The sequence below is a fragment of the Oryctolagus cuniculus genome, chromosome 1 (genome assembly GCF_051225735.1).
Source record: "Oryctolagus cuniculus isolate XC-2025 breed Fujian yellow rabbit chromosome 1, ASM5122573v1, whole genome shotgun sequence".
Classification (NCBI taxonomy): domain Eukaryota; kingdom Metazoa; phylum Chordata; class Mammalia; order Lagomorpha; family Leporidae; genus Oryctolagus; species Oryctolagus cuniculus.
This window is the reverse complement of record NC_142867.1, coordinates 218,207,122-218,231,838: the sequence shown is the minus strand read 5'-3', so window position 1 is coordinate 218,231,838 and position 24,717 is coordinate 218,207,122. Positions and strand designations below refer to the sequence as shown.

The window sequence follows — 24,717 nt, the reverse complement described above, 5'->3', positions numbered from 1 at the left end:
TTTAGGGTCTGTACAGTGAGGGGGATCATTTCTCTGCCCTGAGGATGAGAAGCCTCTTGGCCTTTGCATATACCATGCACTTTCTCCGGAAAGTTCTCCTTCCCACTTCTTACAGCTTGACTGCCTCCTCTGTGGCCTCCCCACTCAGCTCAGCACCACCTCTCAGGAGAGAGGACCCCCCCCCAATCCTCTCCAGGGGCTGACTTTTACCCCCAGCTCCTCTAGCCCCTGGGGCCTCCTGTGGTCTCAGCCTCTGTCTCAATGCATTCTCTGTCTACTCAGTTCTGCGCAGCACTGACCCTGAACACAGCAGCTGCAACTGTGCCTGCCGTCACACACTGAGTCCCCAGTGCCCACCCAGATCCTGACCTGTGGGAATGATCCAGGCCTTTGTTAGCGGTGGTAGAGGTGGAGGACAGCTGTTGAAAGCTGGCTGTGGCTCTGTGAGAATACTTCTCCCTCCCGGTACTGCTGTGAGCCCCACTGATGGCGAAGAGAGCGGGAGCTCAGAGACACAGCTGGCAAGTGTGGAATCAGGATTCGAACCCGGGTCTGCTGGCCTCCGAGGTGGCCCAGGGGACCTGTGCTGCTGGCAGCGACTCTTCCCTGAACCTCGCCAGCTGCTTGTTAGCTGCCTGTCTCCTCCTCGTCCCTCCTCTCTGCTAACGAGTCTTGAGTGCTCGCTGTGTGCTCTGTATGGTTCTAGGTGCTGGCAACCTTTTCTGTTGTAAATTCAAAGGCAAGCAGGAATGACAAGCAGTGTGCAAGATGCATATCTGAACTCCAGGGGCTTCTTTTTTTTTTTTTTTTTTTGATAGGCAAAGTTAGTAAGAGAGAGAGACAGAGAGAAAGGTCTTTCTTCTGTTGGTTCACTCCCCAAATGACCGCTACAGACAGCGCCGCGCTGATCCGAAGCCAGGAGCCAGGTGCTTCCTCCTGATCTCCCATGCAGGTGCAGGGCCCAAGGACCTGGGCCATCCTCCGCTGCACTCCCGGACCACAGTAGAGAGCTGGTCTGGAAGAGGGGCAACCGGGACAGAATCTGGCGCCCCGACCGGGACTAGAACCCAGAGTGCCGGGAGGGGGTTAGTGGGGTGATTGGAAAGTGGCACTTGAGTAAGGACCTGCAGGAAGGGAGGGAGAGAGCCACCCCCGCATCTGGGAAAAGAGCAATTCAGACAGCAGGAACAGCGTGTGCAAAGGCCCTGGGACAGCGTTGTGCCTGGGCCAAGTCCAGGAGGCCTGGAAGGCCAGAGCAGAGTGAGCGTGTGCGGAGGACTTTCTGGCTTTGAGCGAGCTGGGAGTCCTTGGCAGGTAAGAGCAGGAACAGGCATGGTCTGACTTAGTTTTTACAGAATCCCTGTAGTTATTCACACGCAGGGATGGGCTGGTACAAGATGGACAGTTTCCTTCCCGGGAGCCAGCTGGGCCCAGAGGTGTGTGGACCACGCAGGGCCTGGGGCAGTGGTGCAGCCTGAGCTGCTAGGAGCCGTGCTGATGGGGCTTCGCAGGTACGGCTGCCAGCCCAGCCCCTGCCTCGGTATCTCCTGGGGAGGACTTGTGTCGCACACACAGCAGGCCTCAGCCTGGAGACCCCATGCACCTCCTCCACCTGGAACCCCTCCTGCAGGGCCTGAAGGGCACAGGAACTCATCCTGGGAGCCCAGAACCCCACTGAAGACAGCCCATCACCACTGCATACGACCCAGGGAGACCCCCCGACTCCTCCCACTGTGCGGGGAGGGGCCGGAAGCTACGCAGGGAGGCACAGCAAGGATTGGTGACCCCGTGTCCCCAACAGCTGTGTGCATCTGGCAGGGGAGAGCTCGAGGCCACCCTCAGTGTGACTGTCCCACCCCGGGTGCCAGGTTCCGGCCTGCAACTCCCCTGTCCGCGTAAGCTTTTGCTGCAGTAGTGCTGGGTAGCAGACAACTTCAGAATCTCTGTGGACAGCAAACAAAAGCCTTTCTTTCTCAGGGCCCGATCCCTTCCCTCGTGGAGCTCCTAGGCTTTTAAAACTCATTCATTCATTTGTTCTCCATTCATTCATTTTGGTACTGGGGAGACAGAGAGAGCCCCCATCCACTGGGTCACTCCCCCAGTTGCCCGCAGCAGCTGGAGCTGGATTGAGGCCACAGCTGGGAGCCTGGGACTCATGCCCAGTCTCCCGCGTGGGTGGCGGGAACCCAAGTCCTCGAGCTGTCACTGCTGCCTCCCAGGGTCTGCAAGAGCAGGAAGCTGGGGTCAGGAGCCAGAGCCCAGTGTCAAAGCCAGGTTCTGCAGTGTGAGACGCCGGTGTCTGCACTGCGAGGCCAGCGCCTGTTTGCCCTTCAGTCCCTGCTGGGACACTTAGCACACACTGCTCCCTCTGCCCGACTTTCCCATCCCCAGGACGTGGGGAGAGAGGGTAGGGACCTCATCTTTCTCCTGGCATGGGGTAGAGGCCTGGGGAGTGTGGAGTGGAGCCACCCCCCAGCTACCTGCAGGCTCACCTCTGACCTCTCGCCTCCCACACTGTAGGAAAGTCCCCTTGGCTCTGGCGCGCAGTCGGGCTGGCTGCCGGTGACCAGATGTCCTGACCATGGCTTCGGTCTCGCCCGTGTTCCCTGGCTCATGCTGTGCGGTCGGCTGTCCCTGCTTAGACGCGGCTCGTTCTGCAGCCAGTGTCCCCCAGACCAGATGCAGTCAATGAAAGGAACTCTGATGCGGCCTCCTCCACCAGCAGATCGGGTTTGTTTCCATGTGTGGAGCAGAGTCAGCCTTGGGCCCCTCTGCCGCCTCCAGGCAGTATTTCTTACCAACAGGTGGTGGCCAGGACAGCGGGGCAGAGAACGGCCTGAACGACGTGACTTGAATTCTTCTGGTGTGAGCAGGCCCGTGGCAGAAGGGCTCTGGACCCCTACCCTCTGGCTACTGCCCCCCAGACTAGTAGCCCTCTCAAGCAAGTGACCAGGCCCTCCAGGCCTCAGCTTCCACATCTGTGCAGTGGGCTGTTAGAACCAGCCATCTGTGTGTTGAGAGGAAGTGTCTCTGGGAGAAGGGATGTGTGGTTGTAGGGTGTGTGGGGGTCAATTCTGTGGCTGGAAGAGGGCACTGCAAAGGGTTTTGGAGGACAAGGGATTGTCAAGGTCAAAGCCAGCCTTAAACCCTGGTGAGGTCAGAGTGTGGCAGCTGGGTGGAGCCCTGCTCTTGACCTCAGGAGTCTTCTACCTGCACTTGAGAGGTTTTGTGTTCCGGGCCCCTCCTGTGCCTGGAAAAAGGCTCCCAGGGCCTGCCCAAGGGTGTGGGATGGGGCCCATGCCCCTGAAGGGCCGGGTCTGCCTCCCTCCTCCTGCCCCCCACAGGAAGGTGAAAATCAGGCCCGGCAAGGCCGTCAGGACTTGGCTCCGTCCGCTTCCTCCCCTTGCGGCCTCTGCATATCCCTCCTCGTGGGGAAGCCCAGGCCTGGTTCGGGCTCCTTTAGCTGCCGCGTGCCTGATCGCCAGACAGCACTTTGCAGAAACAGGGAGCAGAGTATCGTGGCCTTCGCCCTCCTCCTGCGTTCTGAGCGCGGTCCCCTGTGGATGGGCTTAGAGAGCCTTCCGCTGGCCAGGCCTCTCCCAGGAGCACAGGGCAGGGTGGGAGAAGAGACTCCAGCTGCGCACTCACTCATTTGTTCAGCCACTCCTCCCAGTCTGCAGCAAGTGCTTGTCAGGTGCCTTCTGCCCAGCGGGCGCTCAGCCTCCGCTCCCGGCCTCAGGACGGCTACTGGAGGAGGCAGCCTCAGGGGAAGTCAGCCACGTAATTCACCTGATGACCCTGCGGTGTCCCAGAGAGATGCTCAGGCGAGATGGGAAATTGGGCACCGGCCAGGCAGCAGATGAGGTGAGACAGCTTTGTGGTGACTGAGCTGGGAGGCACATGACCACTTGGAGGAACCGAAGGGGTCAGAGGGGCCACCAGGCCGGCAGGGATGGGAAGAGGGCAAAGGTCAGGGACAGGAGGTACCAGGGACCTGCATTCAATCTGAAGCCATGGGACACCGTCCGTGGTCCTCCATAAGGAGGTGGCCAGGTCCTGTGTTTCCATCTTTCCTAAGCCTCCCTGGTACATGGGGAGTGCTGAGGGGCAAGGTGAATGGGATCCCCTGGTGCAGGGAGGACTGGTACTGCTGTCCAGGTGTGCAGGTGCATTGCTGATGGACTGACCCCACATGCCCCACACAGGAAGCTACCCAGTGCCCAGGAGAAGCTGAGCAAGGATGGAGGGTGCCCACTGCCTCGAGTAAAATAGCCCTCTCCATCCCAGGTGCACCTGACCCTTGTACTGCCACATCCATGTTAGCCACAGGCATGAATGGCCCTCAGGGTCACCCTGGCTTTACCTTGGCTGGAGTCTGAATAGGACTCCACCAGTACCTTGCTTCAAAAAAAATTTTTTTTATTTGATTATTCGTATTCATTTGAAAGAGACTTTCCATCCACTGGTTCACTCCCCCCAAATGCCTGCAACAGACAGGCTGGAGCCAGGAACCCCATCTGGGTCTTCCATATGGGTGGGAGAGACCCAAGTACTTGAGCCATCCCCACAGCCTCCCAGGTTGTGCATTAATTAGCAAGAAGCTGGAAATGGAAGCAGCGCCGAGTCCTCCCATATGGGATGCTGGTGCCCCACGTGGCGTCTTAGCCGCTGCACAAAACCCCGCCCTCAGTAGTTTTCTTTGTCTGCAGGGGTTTATGGGACACCTGCCTCCCGGGTGAGGACCTGGGATGCTTCGAGCTGTTTCCACCAAAGAGCCAAGACCATGGCACGTAGCTGCTGTGTGCCTCCCACACTGTCACACCAGGGAGTTGGTCTGAGCCTGGCTCAAGACTTGGTTCTTCTCTGCTTTTGTGTTGTGGAGCCCTGCCGCCAGCTGGTGAAGCCCTGCCCCCACCTCAGAAAAACAGTTTTAAATGTTTAAAAAAGAACCAAAACACCTCAGTCAGCCATAAACCCAGCCTTCTAAAATCACAGTAGATATCGGTGGGTCATCTTGAGGCTTACATGAACAGTACAGAATGACCACAGAACAAGCTGCACTTCAAAAATTAAAATACTTCGATTGATAAAGGGAAGAACCATATAATGAAGTACTTTTTTTTTAAGATTGATTTATTTGAAAGGCAGAATTAGAGACAGAGAGAACACTCCCATCCTGTGGTTCGCTGCCTCCCTGGGGTGAGAAGAGCCAGAGCCAGGAGCCAGGAGCCGCTTTCAGGTCTCCCACATGGGAGCAGGGGCACAAGCACGTGGGCCACCTTCCGCTGCTTTCCCAGGCACATTAGCAGGGAGCTGGATCAGAAGAGGAGCAGCTGGGACTTGAGCCAGCACCCGTACAGGATGCCGGCGTCACCTCCGTGCCACACACTCAGCCCCTGAAATGCTGTTTCCAACATGAGGGAGCACCTGTCATCCAGGCTGCTTAGCGAGCACGCCTGGGGCCGAGGTGGGGCCGGGTCAGTGATGGTGTCCTCCTGAAGCCTTGGCGAGCGGCCATGGGCCCCGGCCGCATCTGTGACGACTGCGCCGTGGTCAGGAAGCTGAGGCCTCGTCCCCTCTGTCCCCTCGTGAGAGCTGCGTGGAAATGCACTGGTGCCCTTCGCCCATCACACCGGCTCTCGGGCCCCTGCCCCCACTCCCCGAGACCCGCTTTCCAGAGCTCGTCCTGGGGCTCCTGCAGCCCTGACCGCCTGCAGATTCTGGGTCACGTTCTCCTCAGCCAGTGACCTCCTTCTCCCGACCGTAGCAGGCTGCGTCATAGCAGAGGGAGGAGCATCTGGCCAGCCGTGACACAGGTCTCCTGTGACAGCAGTGACCCGGCCCCGGCCCTCGCATCCCCGCCCCGGCTCTGGAAGCTTCCTGGAGACCCTTCTGCTTTAGTGGCTTGGTGCACAGATGTGCTAAGTAGAGCAGACTGTCGACTACAGGACGCCAAGTGCCACCAGCCCCCATGGCGGGGGCCGGGGGAGGAGCTCAGCCCACCTGCTCCCAGGCCGCCCCCCTGACCTTGCCGTTCACCCACCAGCTCCCAGCCCCACTCTGTGCTTGAAGTTGGAGGGGGGAAACTGATCCCCTGTCTCTGCCAGCATGGCTGTCATCCCGGGGTCCAGTCCCACAAATCCTCCAGCTCCCTGACGGCCACCCCTTGGCTCTGGGCAGCCCCACTGTCCCCAGGAATCTGGGCCCACACAGGTGACCTTCCAGAAGCTTTGTGCCTCAGTTTCCCCATAGAGTGGGGGATGGGCTAGCTCTCCCAGAGCTCTCGTGCCTTTGGGGGTGAAGGGAGTTGGCCTGAGTCACGGTGAAGAGCAGGAGGAAGAGCGAGCAGGAAACAGCGCCTGGTGCACGAGCCCTGCCGTGGTGCGGTGAGGAAGGCCTGGGAGGTGCGGGGATGGCCCCGGCCAGCGCCTGACCCTGGCAGCACCCAACCAGGCCTCCTCTGCCCACTTCAGCACCCAAGTCCGCCAGCAAAGGCTGGCGCAGGGCAAGCCCCCAATCATCCCACATTGCTCCATTTACCCCTCACAGTCGCCCCAAACCAGGCTCCAGCCACCCCTGCAGCTGTCTGGGCCAACTCGAGCAGGCAGGGGCGCAGGGGGTGGGGGGTGGGTCTGTCTACACGGGAGGGGATTGTCTGAACCCGCACAGGCAGGGGAGAAAGGCAGTGGAAGAGCCTGACGTGGAGTTCTGTTTCCTGCTCTGTCCTTGCTGTGTCACCCGGGCAGGTGACCCTCCCTCTCTGAGCCACAGTCACATCAGCTGTGCAGTGGGGGAGGAAGACGAACTGAGCCGCTGGGCTCTGGTTTCCACAGGCTGGGGGAGAGGGTCCCGGGCAGCTGGGGTAGGGGGTGGCCAGGGCGTGCAGGCTGCGGCTCTGACCTTGAGCCTGCTCCGGACGGCTGCGTTTCTGCTGACGCACCCCGCGGGTTCTTAGCCTGCTGTCTGAAGCTATTTCCGACGCACACGCAACATGGCTCGGGGACTCGGGGCTCCTGAGTGTCTGGATTCAGCAGATGGAGTCTGGCAGGGCTGGGCCCTGGCCCGTCTGCCGTTCGCTCCACTTCAGGCCTCCCTCCCTCCTGCACCCCTCCCCCTCCCCCACCTCCTGTCTGGCTGCCAGGATGCCATTAACAGTGGCCAGTGGTGGCTGTGCTCAGCACAGAGAGGTCCCCGCGATGTCAGGGTCCTGTCCGCTGCTTTGGCTGGGCCGGAATAGCATGGGTTTGGGGGTGACCCGGGGCGTTCTAGAAACCTCATCTGCTGTAGGACAGCCCCGTGATCTTACCTTAGTCACTTCCCTCTCTGAAATGGTGACAGCTGTGAGGAGAAGCAGGCACCGTTGCCTCTGGGCTGTGGGAAAGCCAAATGAGATAGAAGTGACCCACCCAGCCCGGGGCCGGGCCCCCTGTGGCTTGTGGTTCTCCAGCACCCTTTCCAGGAGACGGTCGTGAGTTATGGGTGCCCAATGAGTGTTTGTTGAATGACTGAGTGAGTGTTCCAGGCTCTGAGTGCCCCAGGACAGGACAGAACGGGGCCCCCCATGCACTGTCATGCGAGCCTCACCAGCTTCCCCCAGGGTGCCCGTGGCTGCACTGAGTGGCAGAGGCCCCTGCTGAAGCCAAGGCCATGACTGCGAGTCTTGGGAGGAAATCGCAGGCCCCAGCCCTGCCGGTTGTCTTAGCTCTGTGTCTTCAGTGTTTCAGGGGGCAGTGGGCTAACTGCGCCTCGGGAGAAGGGGCTTGTACAGTGCGGCTTCCATGCCCTTTCCAGCATTCGTTTGATGGCTGGGCGAGCTTTCAAGACCCCTGAGCCCTCAGATTATGTCACAGCCGCCTTTCCCTCGTACGTCGTGCCAGGTTCTGTTACAGGTGTTTTACAGGTATCCAATGCCCTCAGCATCCGGCACACACTGCCCATTTTACAGCTGAGAAAACCGAGGCACAGAGGGACTCAGGGATTTGCCCACCAGCGCTCAGCTGTGAGCCAGGTGGGATCTCAGAGGAGGCAAAGCAGAGCCGGCGTCGCTCGTCAGTGGGTGGGAGAGCGCCACCCCCCCCCCCGGCCCTGCAGTGTCACCCAGGCTGTCAGCCTCTTCCTGGGGGGGAGGCAGGCAGCAGTGAACTTGTCCGGAGGCTGCGGGCTGCACAGAAGCCTGTTGTGCTGGGACAGTGACAGCGGGGCCCCGGCCTGCCCATGTGGCAGTGGCATCGTAGGGCAGAAGAAGAGCTGGGGGCAGAGCAGGGAGGGCTCTGAGCCTGGTGGGCTCTGGGCTCTGGTGTTTGGGGTCAGAGGCCCTGGGCTTAGGGCTTCAGGGAGACCATTGGAGGTGGGGGTCTCCCGGCCTCCGCCCTCAGTCCAAGCGGTCACCACTGCTCCCACGAGGGCTGCAGAAGCACCCGCCCCCTGTCTGCTCAGGGCTCCTCCCCTCGAGGCGTAGAGCGATCCGTGGGTTCCTGCATGGCTTCATTCATTCACTTGGCGAACACTCATCAGGCAGCCGCCGTCTGAACACCGAGGAGAGGGTGGGGGCAGGGTAGTCACAGGTTCTGCCTTCTCAGAGTTTCTTTCCCCTGGAGAGACTGGCAGTAAGTTAGCAGGCAGGACGAAGTCGGGTCGTGATAGAGGAGGGCAGGGGCACACAGGGTGAGCTGGTGCACCGTGCTGTTGCAGACAGGCTGGTTTAGGGAGAGGGGGTCTCGCTGAGGTCGCTGCCGAAGGGAATGAGCTGAGTGCAGGGGTAGGCAGTGAGAGCAGCAAGTGCAAAGGCCCCGGGGCAGGAACGAGCCCATGGAGCTGGAAGAGCAGCAGTGAAAGGCCCAGTGAGTGTGGTTTGAAATTTCCTGCAGATGAGCCAGCCCCCAGGGCGGCGGCTGAGCTGGGAGGAGACAGGACCTGATTCACATTTCAAAGGTTGTATCCTGGCTGCTGCTCGGTGGAGGAGAGACCAGAGAAGAGGAGAAAACAGCAGGGCAGGGCTGGGGTGTTCAGTAGCTGGGCTGGGTAGACCTCCCAGAGGAGGTGGCGCGTGAGTGGGGTCTTAGGGAGGTGAGCAAACACCGCACTGTGCGCCGCCCAGCAGAATGTTCCAGGTGGAGGTCCTGAGACGCCTGCCTGTGGTGCTCGGGCGTGGCGAGAGAGGACAGGAGCCCAGGGCATCCTGGGAGAGGGCAAGCGTGACCCTGTCTCCATAGCAACCTGCAGTGCTCAGGCACAAGCCCCATAGCACCCACTCAACTCCGGCGGCTGCTCAGCGCCTCTCACACCCACTGTTTCCTTCCTGCCTTGGGTACTCTCTGTCTGAAACACTTGGCCTTCCCTCTGCCCTGTTCACCCACAAGACCCCACCTTGAGCCGCACCCCTTCCTTCAGGAAACCTTCCTGGATGCCCCCCACCTCTCCCAGCTGTGTTTTATGGCCTCGTCTGCCCACTTGGTGCCCTTGCTGCACGGTCAGCTGACCCCGCTCTCTCTAAGTTCCGGGAGGCAGGGTTGGTGTCCCCAGTCCCACATCCATCTGGGGCTCAAGAGCTGCTCAGTATGGATTGCTATGCAGGAGACGAAATCCAGGTGTTGGTGGCTGTCACTCAGGCTCCCCCAGAGCAGAGCCCAGGGGCTAGCTGCATACAGACACAGGAAGTGCTTGGTGATGGGGGCTGGGAAGGCCCCCACCTGCCATCTGCAAGCCAGGGGCCAGGAAAGCTGCTGGCTCCCAAAGTCCAGCCCAAGTCCAGGGCCCAGGAGCCAGCAGCCAGCAGCCTAGGGTCTGAGGGTCCCAGCTCCAGGAGGGCAGGTCCCCCTGCCCACCTCTGTCATCCATTCAGGCCCTTGACTGACACCCACCCGCATTGGGGAGGGGCACTCTTCTGCCCTTGGCCTGCCAATCAACTGCCAGTCTTCCCCAGCAGTCATGCAGGTACACCCAGAAGTACTATTAGTGGCTGCTGGCCGTCCCTCAGCCCGGCCAAGCTGACACGTATTGGAGTGGCCGAGGCAAACTGACCTCCCGGGCTCTGGGGCAGGTGGGAGTGAGCCCAGCAGGCCAGAGCTCTGCACGGCCACCCTGCAATGGCTGGGGATGGCCCTGGGCAGCTCCATGTCACCTGCGGGCCGGCGCATTGGGCTGCTTCCGGTGAGTTAGGGAAAACAGGTGCACGTCTCCACAGAATAAGCTCATTTCAGCCTTCGACTGGTTTCCCCACTCCGTGGGCCTAAGACAGTTCAGAGAGGGGCTCTCCTGCAACTTCTCACCTGCCCCTGCCACTCGCACAGCCTCTCGGGATTTTGTCAGTGCAGAGGAGACTTGGGCTTCGAGGGTGCTGAGCTCTCACAGCCAAGTCCAAGAGCTGGGGCTGGAGACATCCTTGGGACCTCCTCACTGGAAGTGCAGGAGACCTGACGTACCCAAAAGAACCAGCTGGGAAGTGCCTGGCGGGAGAGGTGACGTCAGCGTAAGGGGTAAAGCAGAGTGTGCCCGGGGTCACGTGAGCCGCGGGCAGGCTTTGGTGTCCTGGCAAACAGACTGGTTTCCCTTCGCTTTGTTTTCTCACCCTGCTTTCCGTCCCTTTCCAGAACACTCTGGACCTCGAGGAAACTGGCGAGGCTGTCCCGGGCAACGTCAGCGCCCTCCCAGATGTGTCCGTGGTAAGGCCTGGCTGGTGTGGCACTGGGTTCTTCCCGAGCCCTGGGGACACTCTGGGGGACAACCATGGGGAGGGGGTCAGACGGTGGCTGAGAGGACAGAGGCACCTGCTGGGAGCCCCCAGCCCAGCTGCAGGCCCTGGGCACAAGCACCCACTGTGCCATCTGCAGCAGGGGCCAGAAAGGCTAGGCCTGGCGCTTTGGGGTCCAGCCATGAGGCTGACCAGACACCTGCTCGCTCGGTGACCCATCAGAGCGGGTACTGGCCCCTGGAGCGGGTGGCAGGCGCTCTGAGAGGCCATGTGCCCAGGCTGGAACTGGAAGCTAAATGTGACGTCATCTTCCAGTACTTCTGAACCACCACGTGGCTTTTGAACGGCCTGGCCTATGCAGCCAGACTGCCTGGGCGCAAATCCCACTTCTGTCACCTGCGGTGTGACTTGGGCCGAGTTTCTGAGTCTCTCTCAGCCTCAGTTTTCCTGTCTGTAAAACAGGGATGATAACAGCACCCAGCTGCCCCATACAGTTGAGCCTGCCAGGCTGTCAGAGCTCGGCAAATGTTGGCTGGGCCTGGCAGAGGGAAGAACCTCACTGTACCCATAGCTGCTGCTCACAATGCACCTGCCGCGTGATGGACAGCTTGCTGGCATCATACACGAGGCTCCTCCCATCCCCCCACCCCAACTGAGCCACTGTACTTTTCCCCCAGTGCCCAGAGGCTCGCTCAGAGAGGTGCCGCACGTTGCCCAGGGCCACTCAGCACCACAGCCCAGGTGTCCCTTTCGCCCCAGCTATCAGAACCCCCATCTCTGGTAGCCGAGATACTCCCCTAAAAAGAAAAGCCCACGAAATGCCCATCCATGCTCTCATCCCTGATGAAGTCCCGCTCCCCATGGCGAGATCGCCAGGCCCCGACTGTAACGAGGCCGTCCCCAGAGACGCCGCCAAGATCCCAAGGCTGATCGCTGCCGAGATGCGGGAGAGATTTTCCACTGGGTGCTGCATTATTCAGATCTGCATAGGCTGGAGCCGAGAGAGCAGGGCCAGAGCTCCAGCCTCCCCGCTCCCAGCTGCCATGGGCTCTGACTCCTACTCCTGCTGGGTCTTTTGGCAGGATGACGTAAAACCCACCTGCGAGGGGCTGCCCAGCTGCAAGCCGCCGCCTCCCCCGCCACTCCTGGCCCAAGGCCACGACCGCCCCCCGGGCCAGCTGAGGAAGCCGGGGCGAGAGGACCCCCCCGCACCCTCCTCCGCGTCTTCGCACTCGGGCATCGTCTTCTCGGCTCCGAGGACCTGCAGCCCGCCGGCGGGCACTGCTGCCACCCCGGGCTCCTCCTCTGCACGGGACTCTCCCTCCTCCCCCATCTACGCCTCCGTCTCCCCCGCCAACCCTGGCTCCAAGAGGCCCCTGGACGCCCATCTTGCCCTGGTCAGCCAGCACCCCATCGGCCCCTTCCCTCGGGTCCACTCACCCCCTCACCTGAAAAGCCCCCAGGCCGAGGCCCCAGGGGCTGGGGGCTGCCTCCCACCACCCTCGCCCTCCAGCCCCCCAGACCCCACGGGCACCAGCCAGCACTTCGTCATGGTGGAGGTGCACCGCCCAGACAGTGAGCCCGACGTGAATGAAGTACGGGCGCTGCCCCAGACGCGCAGTGAGTACCTTCCCCGCGGGCTCTGGATGCTGGGGGTCCTGTCCTTTGGGGGTCAGCCAGGAGCTTGCCTGGGAGCCTGCCAGCCTGGCAGTCCTATGGCTCAGGGTCCAGGTGGCCAAGGGAGCAGTACCCTGGGTGCAGTACTTGCATGGCCTTGGAGTAGACAGAGACTCCAGTTGGGATCAAGCCTGGACTAGCCTGTGGCCACAGACCAGCTGCTCTGCCTTCTGGGTCTAAATGAAGCAGAAACGGGTCCCAGCCCCGCCAGGGTGCCACCAGGGTTGGGAGCCTCCTCCAGTGCCCCCAGCCCTGCCCCCATATTCACACCAGAGTTTCCCCGGTGAGACTGAGCCCACTCAGGGCAGGGTGGCTTCTGTTGTCCCCAGACCCCAGGGCTGGGCACGGAGCAGGTGCTGTGGGAAAGTACGTGCGTTGCAGGTGAATCTCTGGCTTCCTGGCACATGGAACACAGGGCTGCGGGGTCAGAGTGCGGGGTGGAGCGGACCCCCGGGAGGCCGGGCCTGGGTGGCAGCTGCTGGTTTTCCAGCTGAGGAGGAGGAGGAGGGATAGGACAGCCACTTTCCCCCCACCAGGAGTCTCTGGGGCTCCCGCTGGTACATTTTGATGGAGTCTGCTGCCATCTTGTGGTGGCAGTGGTACTGCGGGCCTGCTTGACCTGGGAACGGGGCAGCCAGGTTGGGGACTTCAACGGAATGGGTGGCAGAAGGCGAGGTGCCGGCATTGGCAGCTTACTCAGGGGAGGTAGCCAAGGCGAGAGCAGGCAGGATGTGGTGAGAGAAACCAGGGCTGGCACAGAGCTGCACGCGCGTGGGACAGGGAGCTGACGGCTCTGCCGATAGTGAGCTCTCTCCGAGCGCTGGACACTGATCAGAGTGCCTTCATGCCTCACTGACTCCCTGAATCCTCCCAGCAGCCCTGTGAGGCTGGCACTGCTGTTACCCCATTTTACAGATGGGGAAATTGAGCCACAGTCGGTAGTTGAAGAGCCAGGCAGTCAAACTCCGATCTGCTCTCTATGCTTCCCTGTGCATGTCGAATCTGTGCACCTTTCTTAAAAAAAAAAAAAAAAAAAAAAAAAAAAAAAAAAAAAAAAAAAAAAAAGGATTTGTTGATTTATTTAAGAGGCAGAATTACAGACACAGAGAGAGATCTTCCATCTGCTGGTTCACTCCCCCAAATGGCTGCAGCAGCCAGAGCTGGGCTGATACAAAGCCAGGAGCCTGGAGCTTCTTCCAGGTCTTCCACCCGGGTGCAGGGGCCCAAGCACATGGGGCATCCTCCGCTGCTTTCCCAAAGGCATTAGCAGAGAGCCTGATCAGAAGTGGAGCAGCCAGGACTTGAACCGGTGCCCATATGGGATGTTGGTGCCCCAGCAGAGGCTTACTGTGCCATAGCGCCGGCCCCAGATCTGTTCGCCTTTCTATAGCCGCCTGGGTAGGCAGCACTGGCTGCTGTGTTATGACAGGAATGCAGAGGCTGAGAGAGGCTGCGCTGCACACCCAGACTTGCACAGCATCAGGGGGATTCAGACCCCACCTGCCAGAATGCAAAACGTGTGCTTTCAACCCAGGGTCTCACCCTCAGGCCAGGAGAGGTGGCTCGGGTGGCGGGAGCACCTGCGGGTGTGCACCCAGCGCTCCGCCCAGGCCTGGAGTCATGCTGGGCCCAGACCTTCCTCCTCTGTTTGAGAAGCTACAAATTCAGCTTTTTTGTTTGTTTGTTTTAACAAAGGGACTTCAAAAAGCTCATGGAAAATGAAATTAGAAGATGTTTATTTTGGTGCCAACTTTTTTTTTTTTTTTAATTTATTTGACATGTAGAGATATAGACAGAGAGACAGAGAGAAAGGTCTGCCTTCTGTTGGTTCACTCCCCAAATGGCTGCTATGGCCAGCACTGTGCCGATCCGAAGCCAGGAGCCAGGTGCTTCTCCTGGTCTCCCATGGGATGCAGGGCCCAAGGACCTGGGCCATCCTCCACTGCCCTCCCGGGCCACAGCAGAGAGCTGGCCTGGAAGAGTAGCAATTGGGACTAGAACCCGGTGCCCATATGGGATGCTGGAGCTGTAGGCGGAGGATTAACCAAGTGAGCCACGGCGCCGGCCCCTTGGTGCCAACATTTTAAGATCCACGCCTGTGCACATCCATGGAACATGTACACCATGAAAACACCACGTGTGGATTTCACACTGTTTTGCACCAAAATAAACTTTAAATTTTTGCAATGCATTTTCATTTTATTTGAAAAGCAAGAAGACAGATGGAGAGAGGGGTCTTCCGCGTAGTGGTTCACTCCCCTGATGGCCACAACAGCCAGGGCTGGGCCAGGGCTGGGCCAGGTGCCTAGGACTCCATCCAGGTCTCCCACGTGGGTGGCAGGGGCCCAAGCACCTGCACCAACACCGGCTGCCTCCCGGGCTGTGCCTCAGCAGGAGGCTAGACTGGAAGCAGTGGAACGGGGACAGGAAGCAGGCACTTCCCTGTGAGGTGTGTGCTTCCCACGCAGCAACTTAACTGCTATGCCAAGCACCCACCCCTAAATTTGTCTTCCAAAAAAAAAAAAAAAAAGACATGTTTATGACCCTGTAGTACATGTCTCTCTTTATGGGACACAGCTGCAGAATAGAAATTTAAATTTTATGAGAAATCTCCTACTTGGAGTGTGTCAGGCCATCGTTAATAATTAACAGTGCTGTGTGGTTAGAAACCAAGAAACCAAGCCTGGGAGCTGGGTGTGCCTCCTGATCTCTGTTTCCATCACTGGGAGGTGGAGGCAGGTGTGGGAGCAGTGACCTTCGGACCAGGTTGCGTCGGAAGGGCAAGGCTTCAGGGCATACAGGAGGTGGTGGGGAGTCTCCTTGCCCCTTCCTCCCCACCCCCGCCAGCCCCACAATGCCCTCATTCTACCAGTCTGCTAGCCTCTGGCTCCGCCACTGCCTCCAGGAAGCCCTCCTTGCCTTCAGCTCTGTAAGCTGTTGTTCTCCTCCCGTTCCCTCCTCCCAGCAGCCTCCACGCTGTCACAGCTCTCAGACAGCGGGCAGACCCTGAGCGAGGACAGTGGGGTGGACGCTGGTGAGGCGGAGGCCAGCGCCCCAGGCCGGGGCAGACAGACGGCGTCCGCCAAGAGCAGGAGTAGCAAGGAGCTGCCTCGGAACGAGCGGACCACAGAGGTGGCTAGCAAACCAGTAAGCTGCAAAGCGGGCTGTGGGTGGGTGGGAGGGGGCAGCTGCAGGTACAGACATGGAGGGGAACCAGGTGCAGTTCGGCAAGTGACCTCCAGGGGAGGTCGTGGGGCCCCTGTTGCTGGAGGGACTTGGGAACCAGGAAGGAGCACTGGGTTAGGAGCCCAGAGGCCCAGGTGCACTCCTACCTTGGCCATGACCCTGGGCCACTGGGGGCTGAAAGTGCATCCCAGGAACCTTCTGAGTCCACTCCGCTGTGGCCTCACTGACCCAAGTCCTGATGCCACCACCAGGCCGCCGTGGGCAAGCCTCAGCTCCCCGAGCCCCAGGGACCTTTATGTGGCCACCACGGGTATAGCCTAGTGGCTGGCACGCTCTGGCTCTCAGCCTGGGGCTGAAGTCTGAGCCCTGTTGGTCCAGGGCCGGGTCACAGCCCCACCCAGCCCCTGGCCAGGCCTGGCCCCCGGAAGGCCCCAGTGCTGTCCTTCCTCGCACCTGCAGCCTGGACTCCTGGAGCCCACATCCACCCTGGTTCGCATGAAGAAGAGCGCGGCCACCCTGGGCATCGCCATTGAGGGCGGCGCCAACACGCGCCAGCCCCTGCCTAGGATCGTCACGATTCAGGTACGTCCCCAGAAACCTCCCTTCGCAGCCCCTCCAGGCTCTTGCCACTCCCAGACGTGACACAGCACCCAGGCTGCTATCACCCTTGCTCTGCTGAGCCTCAGTTTCCCTCATCCGGGCAATGGGCATCCAGTTGCCTGGTTGGTTGGCAGTGTCGGGCTTGTCCGGGTGGGTGGTTAGAGTCAGCGCACCAAATCCTCAGGCGACCCCTGACCCTTGTCTTTCCCTTGCAGAGAGGTGGCTCGGCCCACAATTGCGGGCAGCTCAAGGTGGGCCACGTGATCCTGGAAGTGAACGGGGTGCCGTTGCGTGGCAAGGAGCACCGGGAGGCCGCCCGCATCATCGCCGAGGCCTTTAAGACCAAGGACCGGGACTGCATCGATTTCCTGGTCACCGAGTTCAACGTGATGCTCTAGGGACTCCACTGCCCAGCCCATCAGCAGGCTCCGGGAGGGCTCGGGGGCGGCGTGGCCAGGGCAGCAGGAAGACGGCCCCCTCCACCCCGGCCTGCCTGACCGGAGCCCGGAGGAGACGGGAGCGGTGTGCTGGGTACCTGTGGGCATGCGGCCGAAGGGCAGCGCTCTGGTTTCTCCATGTTGGATGAGGGCATTGCTGCCCCCCCGCCAGCCTAGGAGTCGGGCCATGCGGACGAGGCCCCGCTCTCAGGGGCATCTTGCAGGACCTTTAGTGCCACAAATAAGCATTGTGCACCCCCTCCCATCATACCCACCCCTTCTGGCTCCCTCTTTCCCGTGGTATTTATTATTTATTGCGCCTCTTTGCACCGCCCCCCCCAGCCTATCCCAGAGGCTGCCCAGGTAACCAGCAATGTCAGTGTATTTATATACAGAGCTTATGACTTTAATTTTTCAATAAAGAAATCTGTACAAGGTTAGGACCAGCGTGCTGTGTGGGCTGCCCGTGGGGCTGGGCTTCTGCTGGCTCCATGCGGAGAGCAGTGGGCAGGAGAGAGGGCTGCACCACCCGCATCACCCCTCGCCCACCTCTGCCTCTGCCCCCCACCCAGCACAGTCAGGCTGGAACAGGCATTGGGGCGTGCAAGAGCGCTTGAGCCACAGCCGTGTCTTGGGGCATTTTCCTCGAAGCTTTGCATGCTGAGCTTGAGTATTTGCAGGTCATCTTCTGGGACTGAGACACACAGTGCAGAGTGCACATGCGCAGGAATGGTGGCCAACTCAGGGGTGGCTCCCTGGAGCTGGCTGTGAGAAAGGGGCTTGTGTGCAGGTGCTGCACCCCAGGGGAGACCAGCAAGGGCGTGGGGGAGCAGAGCAGGGAGAGACCCCCTCACGGAGGCTGCCCCGCTGTCTGGGGCCGCAGCTGCAGGTCGGGGGGGGGGGGGGCCCTGGGGAGGCGACTGTGGTCAGGGTGATGCTGACTGCTGGAGGCCTCTGGTGTGAGTATGGCACACTTTTTCCAGGCCCCAGTCCTCGTGCGTCTGTTCTGAGCAGGGAGCTTTCTACCCGCCGCCACTCACCTCCTACAAGCATTGTGACCGCAGGGACAGGTGGCCACCGTCCTTGCACCTGCCCACTCGGTCCAGCCACCACTAGCTGCTCCCCACGGCCCCACATTTGCATCCCGGAAGAGCAGGATAAGCATGAGTGTCTGCAAATGCTGCCGCCGCCAATGCCTGGGCCTGACTCTGGGGCTGTGGCCATTGGGTAGGGAAGGATCCCCTTCCCCAGTGGGATGTTGCTTTTTTGTTTGTTTGTTTGTTTACTTGAAAGAGCAACAGAGAGGGAGAAGTGGTGGCAGAGGCAGAGGATGGTGGCAGGTGATGCTCCATCCACTGGGTCACTCCCTAAATGTCTGCAACAGCCAGGGCTGAGCCAGGCCAAAGCCAGCAGCCTGGACCTCCATCCATCTCCCACGGGGAAGGCAGGGCCCCAAGCACTGGGGCCATCAGCTGCTGCCTCCTAGGTGCCTTGGTAGGGAGCTGGATCCAAGGCAGAGGCGGGACGCAAACCCAGGCACTCTGATATGGGACGTGGGCTCCCCAGCAGTGGCTTGTCCAGTGCACCCCAAAGCCTGTTCCCCCCAAATTCTTCTGTGAGTTCCTTGGGAAGTCAAGTGGCTCACCCAAGTCACCAGCTAGCAAGGACCTGGGGCCTGCTCTTTCTAGAACTGGAAGCCCCAGGATCCTGCACACCCTGGAAGGGACCCGCTATGGTGAGTGCAGGCAGAGGGCCACCTCACTGCACATAGGCGGACACGGAGGCCTAAGTGGGGGAGGGCAGGGGATGGACGGAGGGGGGAGGGGGAGGGTCTGCTCCTCCCTTGCTGGAGAACCCCTGGGGCAGGTGACACACCTCACCAAGCCTCAGTTTCCCCCTGTTCAAGTCCCCCAGGACTGCTGGGCTGCTCAGTTCCAGGGACACAATCACTTCCCTGACAATGAGAAACCCTCCTGGGCCCCTCCTGCTCCACATTCCAGGGACCGGAAGGCTGATGAAGAAGAAGGCGGGGAAAGTAGGGGCTTGCGGCTCCTGGGGTATGGGCCTGCCCTGACAAGCATTGAGCCGGCCCTGAGCCCTCTCTGCCTGGGAGAGAGTGGGGGGAGGAGGAGCTGGCCCAGAAGGGGGGAGATGCGGAGAACAATGCACAACCCAGACTGCACACCTCAGTCACAATCTTCCCCTTCAGTGCCCTGCCTCTGTGACCTTGGGCGAGTCCTTTTACCTCTCAGCCTCAGTTTGCCCATCTTTAAATGGGGAGCATAATATTCACCTAACTTGTAGATTATCCTAAAGCTTAGCCAAACTGTGTGCCCCAGGCACTAAGGAGGACCTTGGTGAGCGGGAGGTGCTCACAACAGGGCCCAGTGCTCAAGAAAACTTTACTATTGCTCCTACTCAGCGGCCCGTGTCCTCCCCACAGTGCGTGGCTTCTGCCTCACCGCGGCTCCATGCAATCTCGCGTCACATCCCCCACCCCCCAACCCGCCCCGGGCCACAGATCCACGCGGTGCGGCTCCGCAGGCTTGAGACGCGCAGGCTGGGGCCCGGGAGTCCACCAGCGCGCTCCCCTGCGTCACAGCCCTCTCTGCGGCCCGCCCCCTCTCTGCGATTGGTGAGGCCTCCCGAGGCCGCGCCTCCAGGGCCCGCCCCCTGCCGCCGCGGGCGGGTCTCGGGGATTATGCAAAGAGGCCGCCGCCCCGCCCCGCGCCCGGATTGGAGGCCTTTGTTTGCCGCTCAACTCCAGGAAACCACCCGCGAGCAGGGCGGCCGCCGGCAGGTGAGACGCGGGGAGGGGCTCGCGGTGGGTCCTGGGCGGGCCCCGACCCCTCGCTGGGTCTCAGTTTTTCCGCCGGGAGAATGGGGAGGGAGAGTGGACGGCGCCGGAGGGCTCGGCTCCCCAGGAGCGGCGCTGCTTTCGGTCTTCCCCCACGTGGAAACCCCACGCGCACGGGGGGAAGAGGACGGATGGCCGTCCTGGAATGGGAGGGAGCCCAGAACCGGCGGTCTGGGCTGGAGTCCAAACCCCGCTGGCCGCGGCGTCCTGCGGCCTCCACCCTCGGGCCTCAGTCTCCACCTCCGCACAATGGGGGCGTCGGCCTGTTCGCGTCTCTCCGGCTGAGGCTGGTCGCAGGCAGGGGAGGGGGGTCCCTGGGGAGCCCGGGAGTGGTCCTTGGCGGGGCCTCGCGCTGTGTTTGGGCTGGAGGCGGGGCTCGGGTTGCTGTGGTGACTGGGGAGGTGGGGCTTCTGGGCTCTGGGATTTGTGTGCGGTTCGCTCGCCCGGCAACGACCCGCGCAGCCCTCCCGCGGACGCCTAACGCAAGTTTCTTTTCCTCTTTTTGGCAGGGGGAGGGAGGGAGAGCAGGGGCCAGCGAGGGTTGGGCAGTCCGGGCAAGGGTGGGGACTGGGACGGGCGGCAGAGTGAGGCCGGTCCCCTGTCGGCGCGCTCGTGGAGGTGAGGCCCAGAGAGGGGTGCGGCTGGCCCGAGCGCGCACAGCAGGGGCACAGGCTTGGCGCGCGCCCGGCCAGACTCTCCCAGTGTCCCCCTGCCTGGGTTCTCGTTGGAAGGAATGACAGGTGGGAGGGGATGCTTACCTGTGTTGAAAACTCTGCTTGCGAGTGGCAAGGTCGGAAAGCTGCCGGTCACAACCCCGAGTTAAGTCGGAGCTGAGACAGTGGAAAGAGGCGGCGTCTCCATCCCGTGCACTAGAAGTGGGCTGAGGCCGAAGCAGGCAGGGTAGGGGTTAGATATGTAGAGGGACTTCCCAGGAGCGTTTTCGGGCACGCCCTCTGGAGTGGGTGGGTTTTCCTTTTTGGCTGTTTTGTTAAGAGGGCAGAATAGCTGCCCACCTGGTTGGGGGTGGAGGGGGGCGGGTCTGATGTTTTAGGGACAGTCTCTTTGGGTCTGTTCCGAGAGACAGCAGCCAGCTGCCCTGCAGGAGGAAGAAGACGCCTGCGTGGGGCCAGCCGGTTTGCATTTGAGACACGTGACTGGGGCTGTTCTTGCGAGGGGATTTCATCAGCTCCCACCGTCCAGGCAGATTCCGCCAGGGCTGGGGATTCCAGCGCCTGCAGGGCTGAGAGGGTGTTGTGGAAACCAGTGCACCATGTGGACATTCCCGCCTACCCCGCAGGCCAGCGGGAGAGTCCGAAGGGCCCAGCAGATGCCAGGTTCCTTTTCGGGATTCTTCAGTCCTGGTACACGGGAACTAGTGGCGACTGGGAGTGAGAAGACCCGGGCTCAAATTCCCGGCCCGGCTCCCATGCTGAGAACTTCAGTTTTCTCCTCCATAAAATGGGTGCAGAAGTAGCACTACTGTAGGGCACAGGGGAGGTAGCGTCCTAGGAGGCTTTTGCCCCGGCCACGTGCCAAGTTTGGCGATGAGGGAATTGAAGCCCAGACAACGAGGGAATGACAGCAGTGATGCTGTTAACCCAGCAGCTAGGATTTGTTGAGTGCTGTGTCCCAGCCGCTACACCAGGGCGTGCGCGGCAGGGAGTGAGGTCTGAAAGGGCAGGAGCACCTGTTTTGTCATGACTGTCGCTCTCTAGTGCCCAGTACAGAGCCCTGCACACAGTAGGTCCTCAACACGTCGCGGTTGATCATCCTTGTTTCAGGATGTTGAGGTGGGTGTCTCTCCACCCATTTTACAGAGGAGAGCAATGAGATTCAGAGAGGTCAAGTCACTTGGCCAAAGGCACACAGCGCCGCCCTGAGTGAGCTGGTCTTTGCTTTTGGGCTATGTAGTGGTGTGCTGGCACCAGCAGGTGAGGGCTGACTATACCCACATCAGGGTACTAAGAGAGAGAGACGGCGTTGTGGGGTGGAGGGCCAGCCTTGCTTCTGCATGGGGGCTAGGAGTGGGGGTTCCTGACAGTGCAGGGAGCAAGGCCCCAGCCTGCACCCTGCAGCTCCCCTACGCTGTGGGATTGGGGAGAGAAGCCTTTTGGGGCTGGGGGTCCTAACCCATGATGTGAGTTGTGCACAGCAGCCCTCTGACTCGGGAACAGGGGCAGGAGCCCGAATATTCCAGGCCAAGACATCTGACCTTTCACCCACAGTGATGGGAGCCACCCCCGGCCCCTGGAGGGGCAGAGGCCCGGCCAGCATGGTGCTCTCGGGAGACCGATGCCACAGCTGCCCCAGGGGGTGAAGGCGGAGTCGGGCCAGACGACTAGGGAGAGGGAGAGGCGCTGTGGTCGTTTTCTGAGCGTGTCCAGTGTGCTGTGTAGACAGAGTGGGTTAGCCTGTTGCCTCGTACACACACCCCTCGGTGGAGTGCTGTCCCCAGTCTGTGGGTGAGGACAGGAGAGAGGCTGGGCAAGGGGTCTGCGGGCAGTGCAGCCAGCCGCGCCTTGCTGCCCCAAAGGCCTGACTGCTCAGGACCCCGACCCCCTCTCCCTTGGCAGTGTCAGCCAGACTCCGCTCGGTTGCCTGCCGAGGGAGACTTCCTGCTCCCAGGGCTGCTCCCCTGCCGCCCCAGGAGCCCAGATCTCCGCCAGAGTAGAGCGCTCTGTCTCCTCAGGGTCCTGGGGGTGCAGATAAAGACCCAGGAGTGCAGGAGAGGCCTCAGGGCCCCGGGGACCCCACTACACCCCCCTAAAGACGGGGATGTAGACCCAACCCTGCCCTGATGCGCCGTGTGACTGGGGGCAAGTTGCACACCCTCTCTGCGTCTTTCCTCGTTGGCACATGCCTGGTGGTGTGTGAGGACCCCACCGGGCCACACAGGCTGTGCCCCAGAGCACTGAGAGAAGCTAAGGCTGGGGCCGACCGCTTCCTGTCCCTGTGAGGTCTCCACGTGTTCCTGCAGGTGGCACAGCGGCTGTTTGCAAAGACAACACCGCGTGGTGTGTGAGGCCCAGGACGTCAGGGCTGCGAAGGCCCCAGTCCCCGGGGTGGGGCGTGCATGGGGTGGGGGTGCGGGGGGGAGGTGCCCAGGGCCTCATGGGAATACAGCTGTGGTGCTACGCAGACGCGAGGCCTCTGGGTTTGCTTTTGTCTTCCGGAGCCTGGCAAGTCCTCCCTTCATGTTTCTCTTGAGAGCAGCTGCTGTTCTTAGCAAATAGACGTAAAAAAGGTAAAGGCGCTGATAACTCTCCCGCCTGGTCACGGGGATTGTGATTTGGAACACATGCTTCTCTTCCTCCGTATTTTCCTGCTGTGGCTTTTTTCCTTGAATGGACACAAACTAGACATAGGTCCTTTTATAACTGCTTTCCGATTCACATCATTTCTATTCCGTGCCTCTTCGTGGCTTCCCAATATTCCTTCGAGTGGAAATAGGATTTATTTCAGCAATCCCCTGTAACTGGACACTGAGGTTGTTTCCAGTCTTCCCCTCCGCCCCAAGTGTCAGTGGCAAAGCGCTGAAGATTGAATTCTCTGAATCCAGACAGCAGGCTCAACCGCGGCTTCCTCACCTGGAACACGGGCACGGGCGTTTCTGCCGCCTTGGATTGGGGTGAGGGCTGCGTCACGGGGTCCTGTTCTGCACAAAGCTTCCAGGAAAGGCCTGTGGCGCACAGCAGGTGCCCAGTAAAGCTGTCGCTCCCAGCCACGCACTCCTGGCACGTGGGCTTTGTTCATTTGCTTTTGTGAGAAGAGCTTAACTGTGTGTGGGAATGTGTGTTTGTGTGTGTGCATGTGTGAGTGTGATGTGAGATTTGTGTGCATGTGTGTGTGCACACATGTGTGTGAGATTGTATACTTGTGCATATACCTGCATGTGTGTGGGTGTATGTGTGAGATTTGTGTGCAGATGTGTGTACGTGTGCATGTGTGTGAGATTTGTGTGCATGCATTTGTGTGGATGTCGACGTGTAGGTGTGAGATTTGTGTGCATGTGTGTATACCTGCATGTGTATATGTGTGAGATTTGTATGCAGATGTGTATATGCATGCATGTGTGTGAGTGTGTGAGATTTGTGTGCATGTGTGTGTACGTGCACATGTGTGTGAGTGTGAGATTTGTGTGCATATGTATACCTGCATGTGTGTGTGCGTGCACATGTGTGTGAGTGAGATTTGTGTGCATGTGTATACCTGCATGTGTGTGGGTGTATGTGTGTACATGCATGTGTATGAATGTGTACGTGTGTGAATGTGAGATTTGTGTGCATGTGTGTATACCTGCATGTGTGTGGGTGTATGTGTGTACATGCATGTGTATGAGTGTGTACGTGTGTGAGTGTGAGATTTGTGTGCATGTGTGTATACCTGCATGTGTGTGTGCGTGTTCCTCACTGTGGCCGTACCCTGTTCATAGCCCACATCCCAGAGGGCCGAGGAGAGCCTGTTTCACCCACTCCATGTGGGCCATGGTTCCTGGTCCCCCAGGAGACGGCAGCATTTCTCTCGCGTGGGAGGGCTGCCCTGAGACCCACAGCTGGAGCTCCCGCCAACACCGAGGGAGCTGCAGAGACGTGAACGCAGTCCCGAGGAGCGGGACGTGTGGCCTTTCACTCCCGCCAGTGGCATTTATTCGCGAGCCGTTGCTCTGTGCCAGCTGGACCCTGGGCCAAGCGCCTAGGGCCATAATCTCATTGCTCATCCTGAGAACCCTGCAAGGTCAGTGTGACCCCATTTTACAGATAAGGAATCTGGGGCTCAGAGGGGTTAAGGGACTTGCCTGAGGCCACAGAGCTTTCAAGGGAGAACCTGGAGTTCTCCATGGGCCCACACAGCCGAGGAGCCATTAACCCCTGCGCCCGGCCGCCTCCCCGAGGGAGGACACCCGTTCCAGGTTGCTCAGGCTGGCCTGGGGTCTCCACTTGCCACGCTGGGTTTCCATCCATCTTCCTGGTCCGCTCTGGAAATCCTCGCCTGCCTCCTCTCTTTCCCAGACCCCCTGTGGATTTTAGTTGCAGGAGTCACTCCGGCAACCTGTGCAGGGAAGAGTGGCAACTGCGGGCCAGGGGTGCGGGGTGGGGGTGTCATTTCTTTCCCAGGAAAAGGAGAGGCAGGTGGGGCACTCACTCAGGAGGGGCTCAGAATGGAACAGCACAGCCTGCAGCCTCCAGGGCCCCCAAAGCTGCCAGCCCCGGTTTCCCCCAGGGTGGCTGGGAAGGCCACTGCGTCCCCAGGCCTGAGGACATGGTGTGAGT

General features: G+C 60.5%; 2 protein-coding genes and 1 long non-coding RNA gene across 11 annotated transcripts in view; 2 read left to right on the top strand and 1 right to left on the bottom strand.

Moving 5' to 3' along the window:
- The window catches only part of WHRN (whirlin), a 92,877-nt gene extending 75,844 nt beyond the window's left edge, over positions 1-17,033 (top strand). For 3 of the 6 annotated variants that reach the window (XM_017350103.4, XM_017350106.4, XM_008273395.5), the window contains 5 exons: positions 10,590-10,661; positions 11,773-12,310; positions 15,333-15,514; positions 16,013-16,135; positions 16,369-17,033. In XM_017350103.4, the coding sequence (XP_017205592.3) occupies positions 10,590-10,661; positions 11,773-12,310; positions 15,333-15,514; positions 16,013-16,135; positions 16,369-16,551 (1,098 nt within the window). In that variant the 3' untranslated portion in view covers positions 16,552-17,033. Of the gene's footprint in view, positions 1-282; positions 4,929-10,589; positions 10,662-11,772; positions 12,311-15,332; positions 15,515-16,012; positions 16,136-16,368 lie in introns of those variants that run through there. The other 3 variants (XM_017350105.4, XM_017350104.4, XM_089319758.1) reach the window with 2 other exon arrangements.
- LOC149128869 (uncharacterized) lies at positions 3,121-22,624 on the bottom strand. 3 transcript variants are annotated; one of them, XR_016225036.1, is made up of 3 exons: positions 20,206-22,612; positions 7,307-7,371; positions 3,121-7,021 (listed from the first exon to the last, which is right to left on the bottom strand). It is a non-coding gene; the product is annotated as an uncharacterized LOC149128869 (long non-coding RNA). The 3 variants fall into 3 exon arrangements; XR_016225038.1 differs by having other exon boundaries at positions 3,121-5,595; positions 20,206-22,606; XR_016225035.1 differs by having other exon boundaries at positions 3,121-7,371; positions 20,206-22,624.
- AKNA (AT-hook transcription factor) overlaps positions 19,269-24,717 on the top strand; it is a 55,719-nt gene continuing 50,270 nt past the window's right edge. The window contains exon 1 of one of the 2 annotated variants that reach the window (XM_008273396.5): positions 19,269-19,390. The gene's annotated coding sequence lies outside the window, so the exon portion shown is untranslated. Of the gene's footprint in view, positions 19,391-19,844; positions 19,930-24,717 lie in introns of those variants that run through there. The other variant, XM_089319734.1, reaches the window with a different exon arrangement.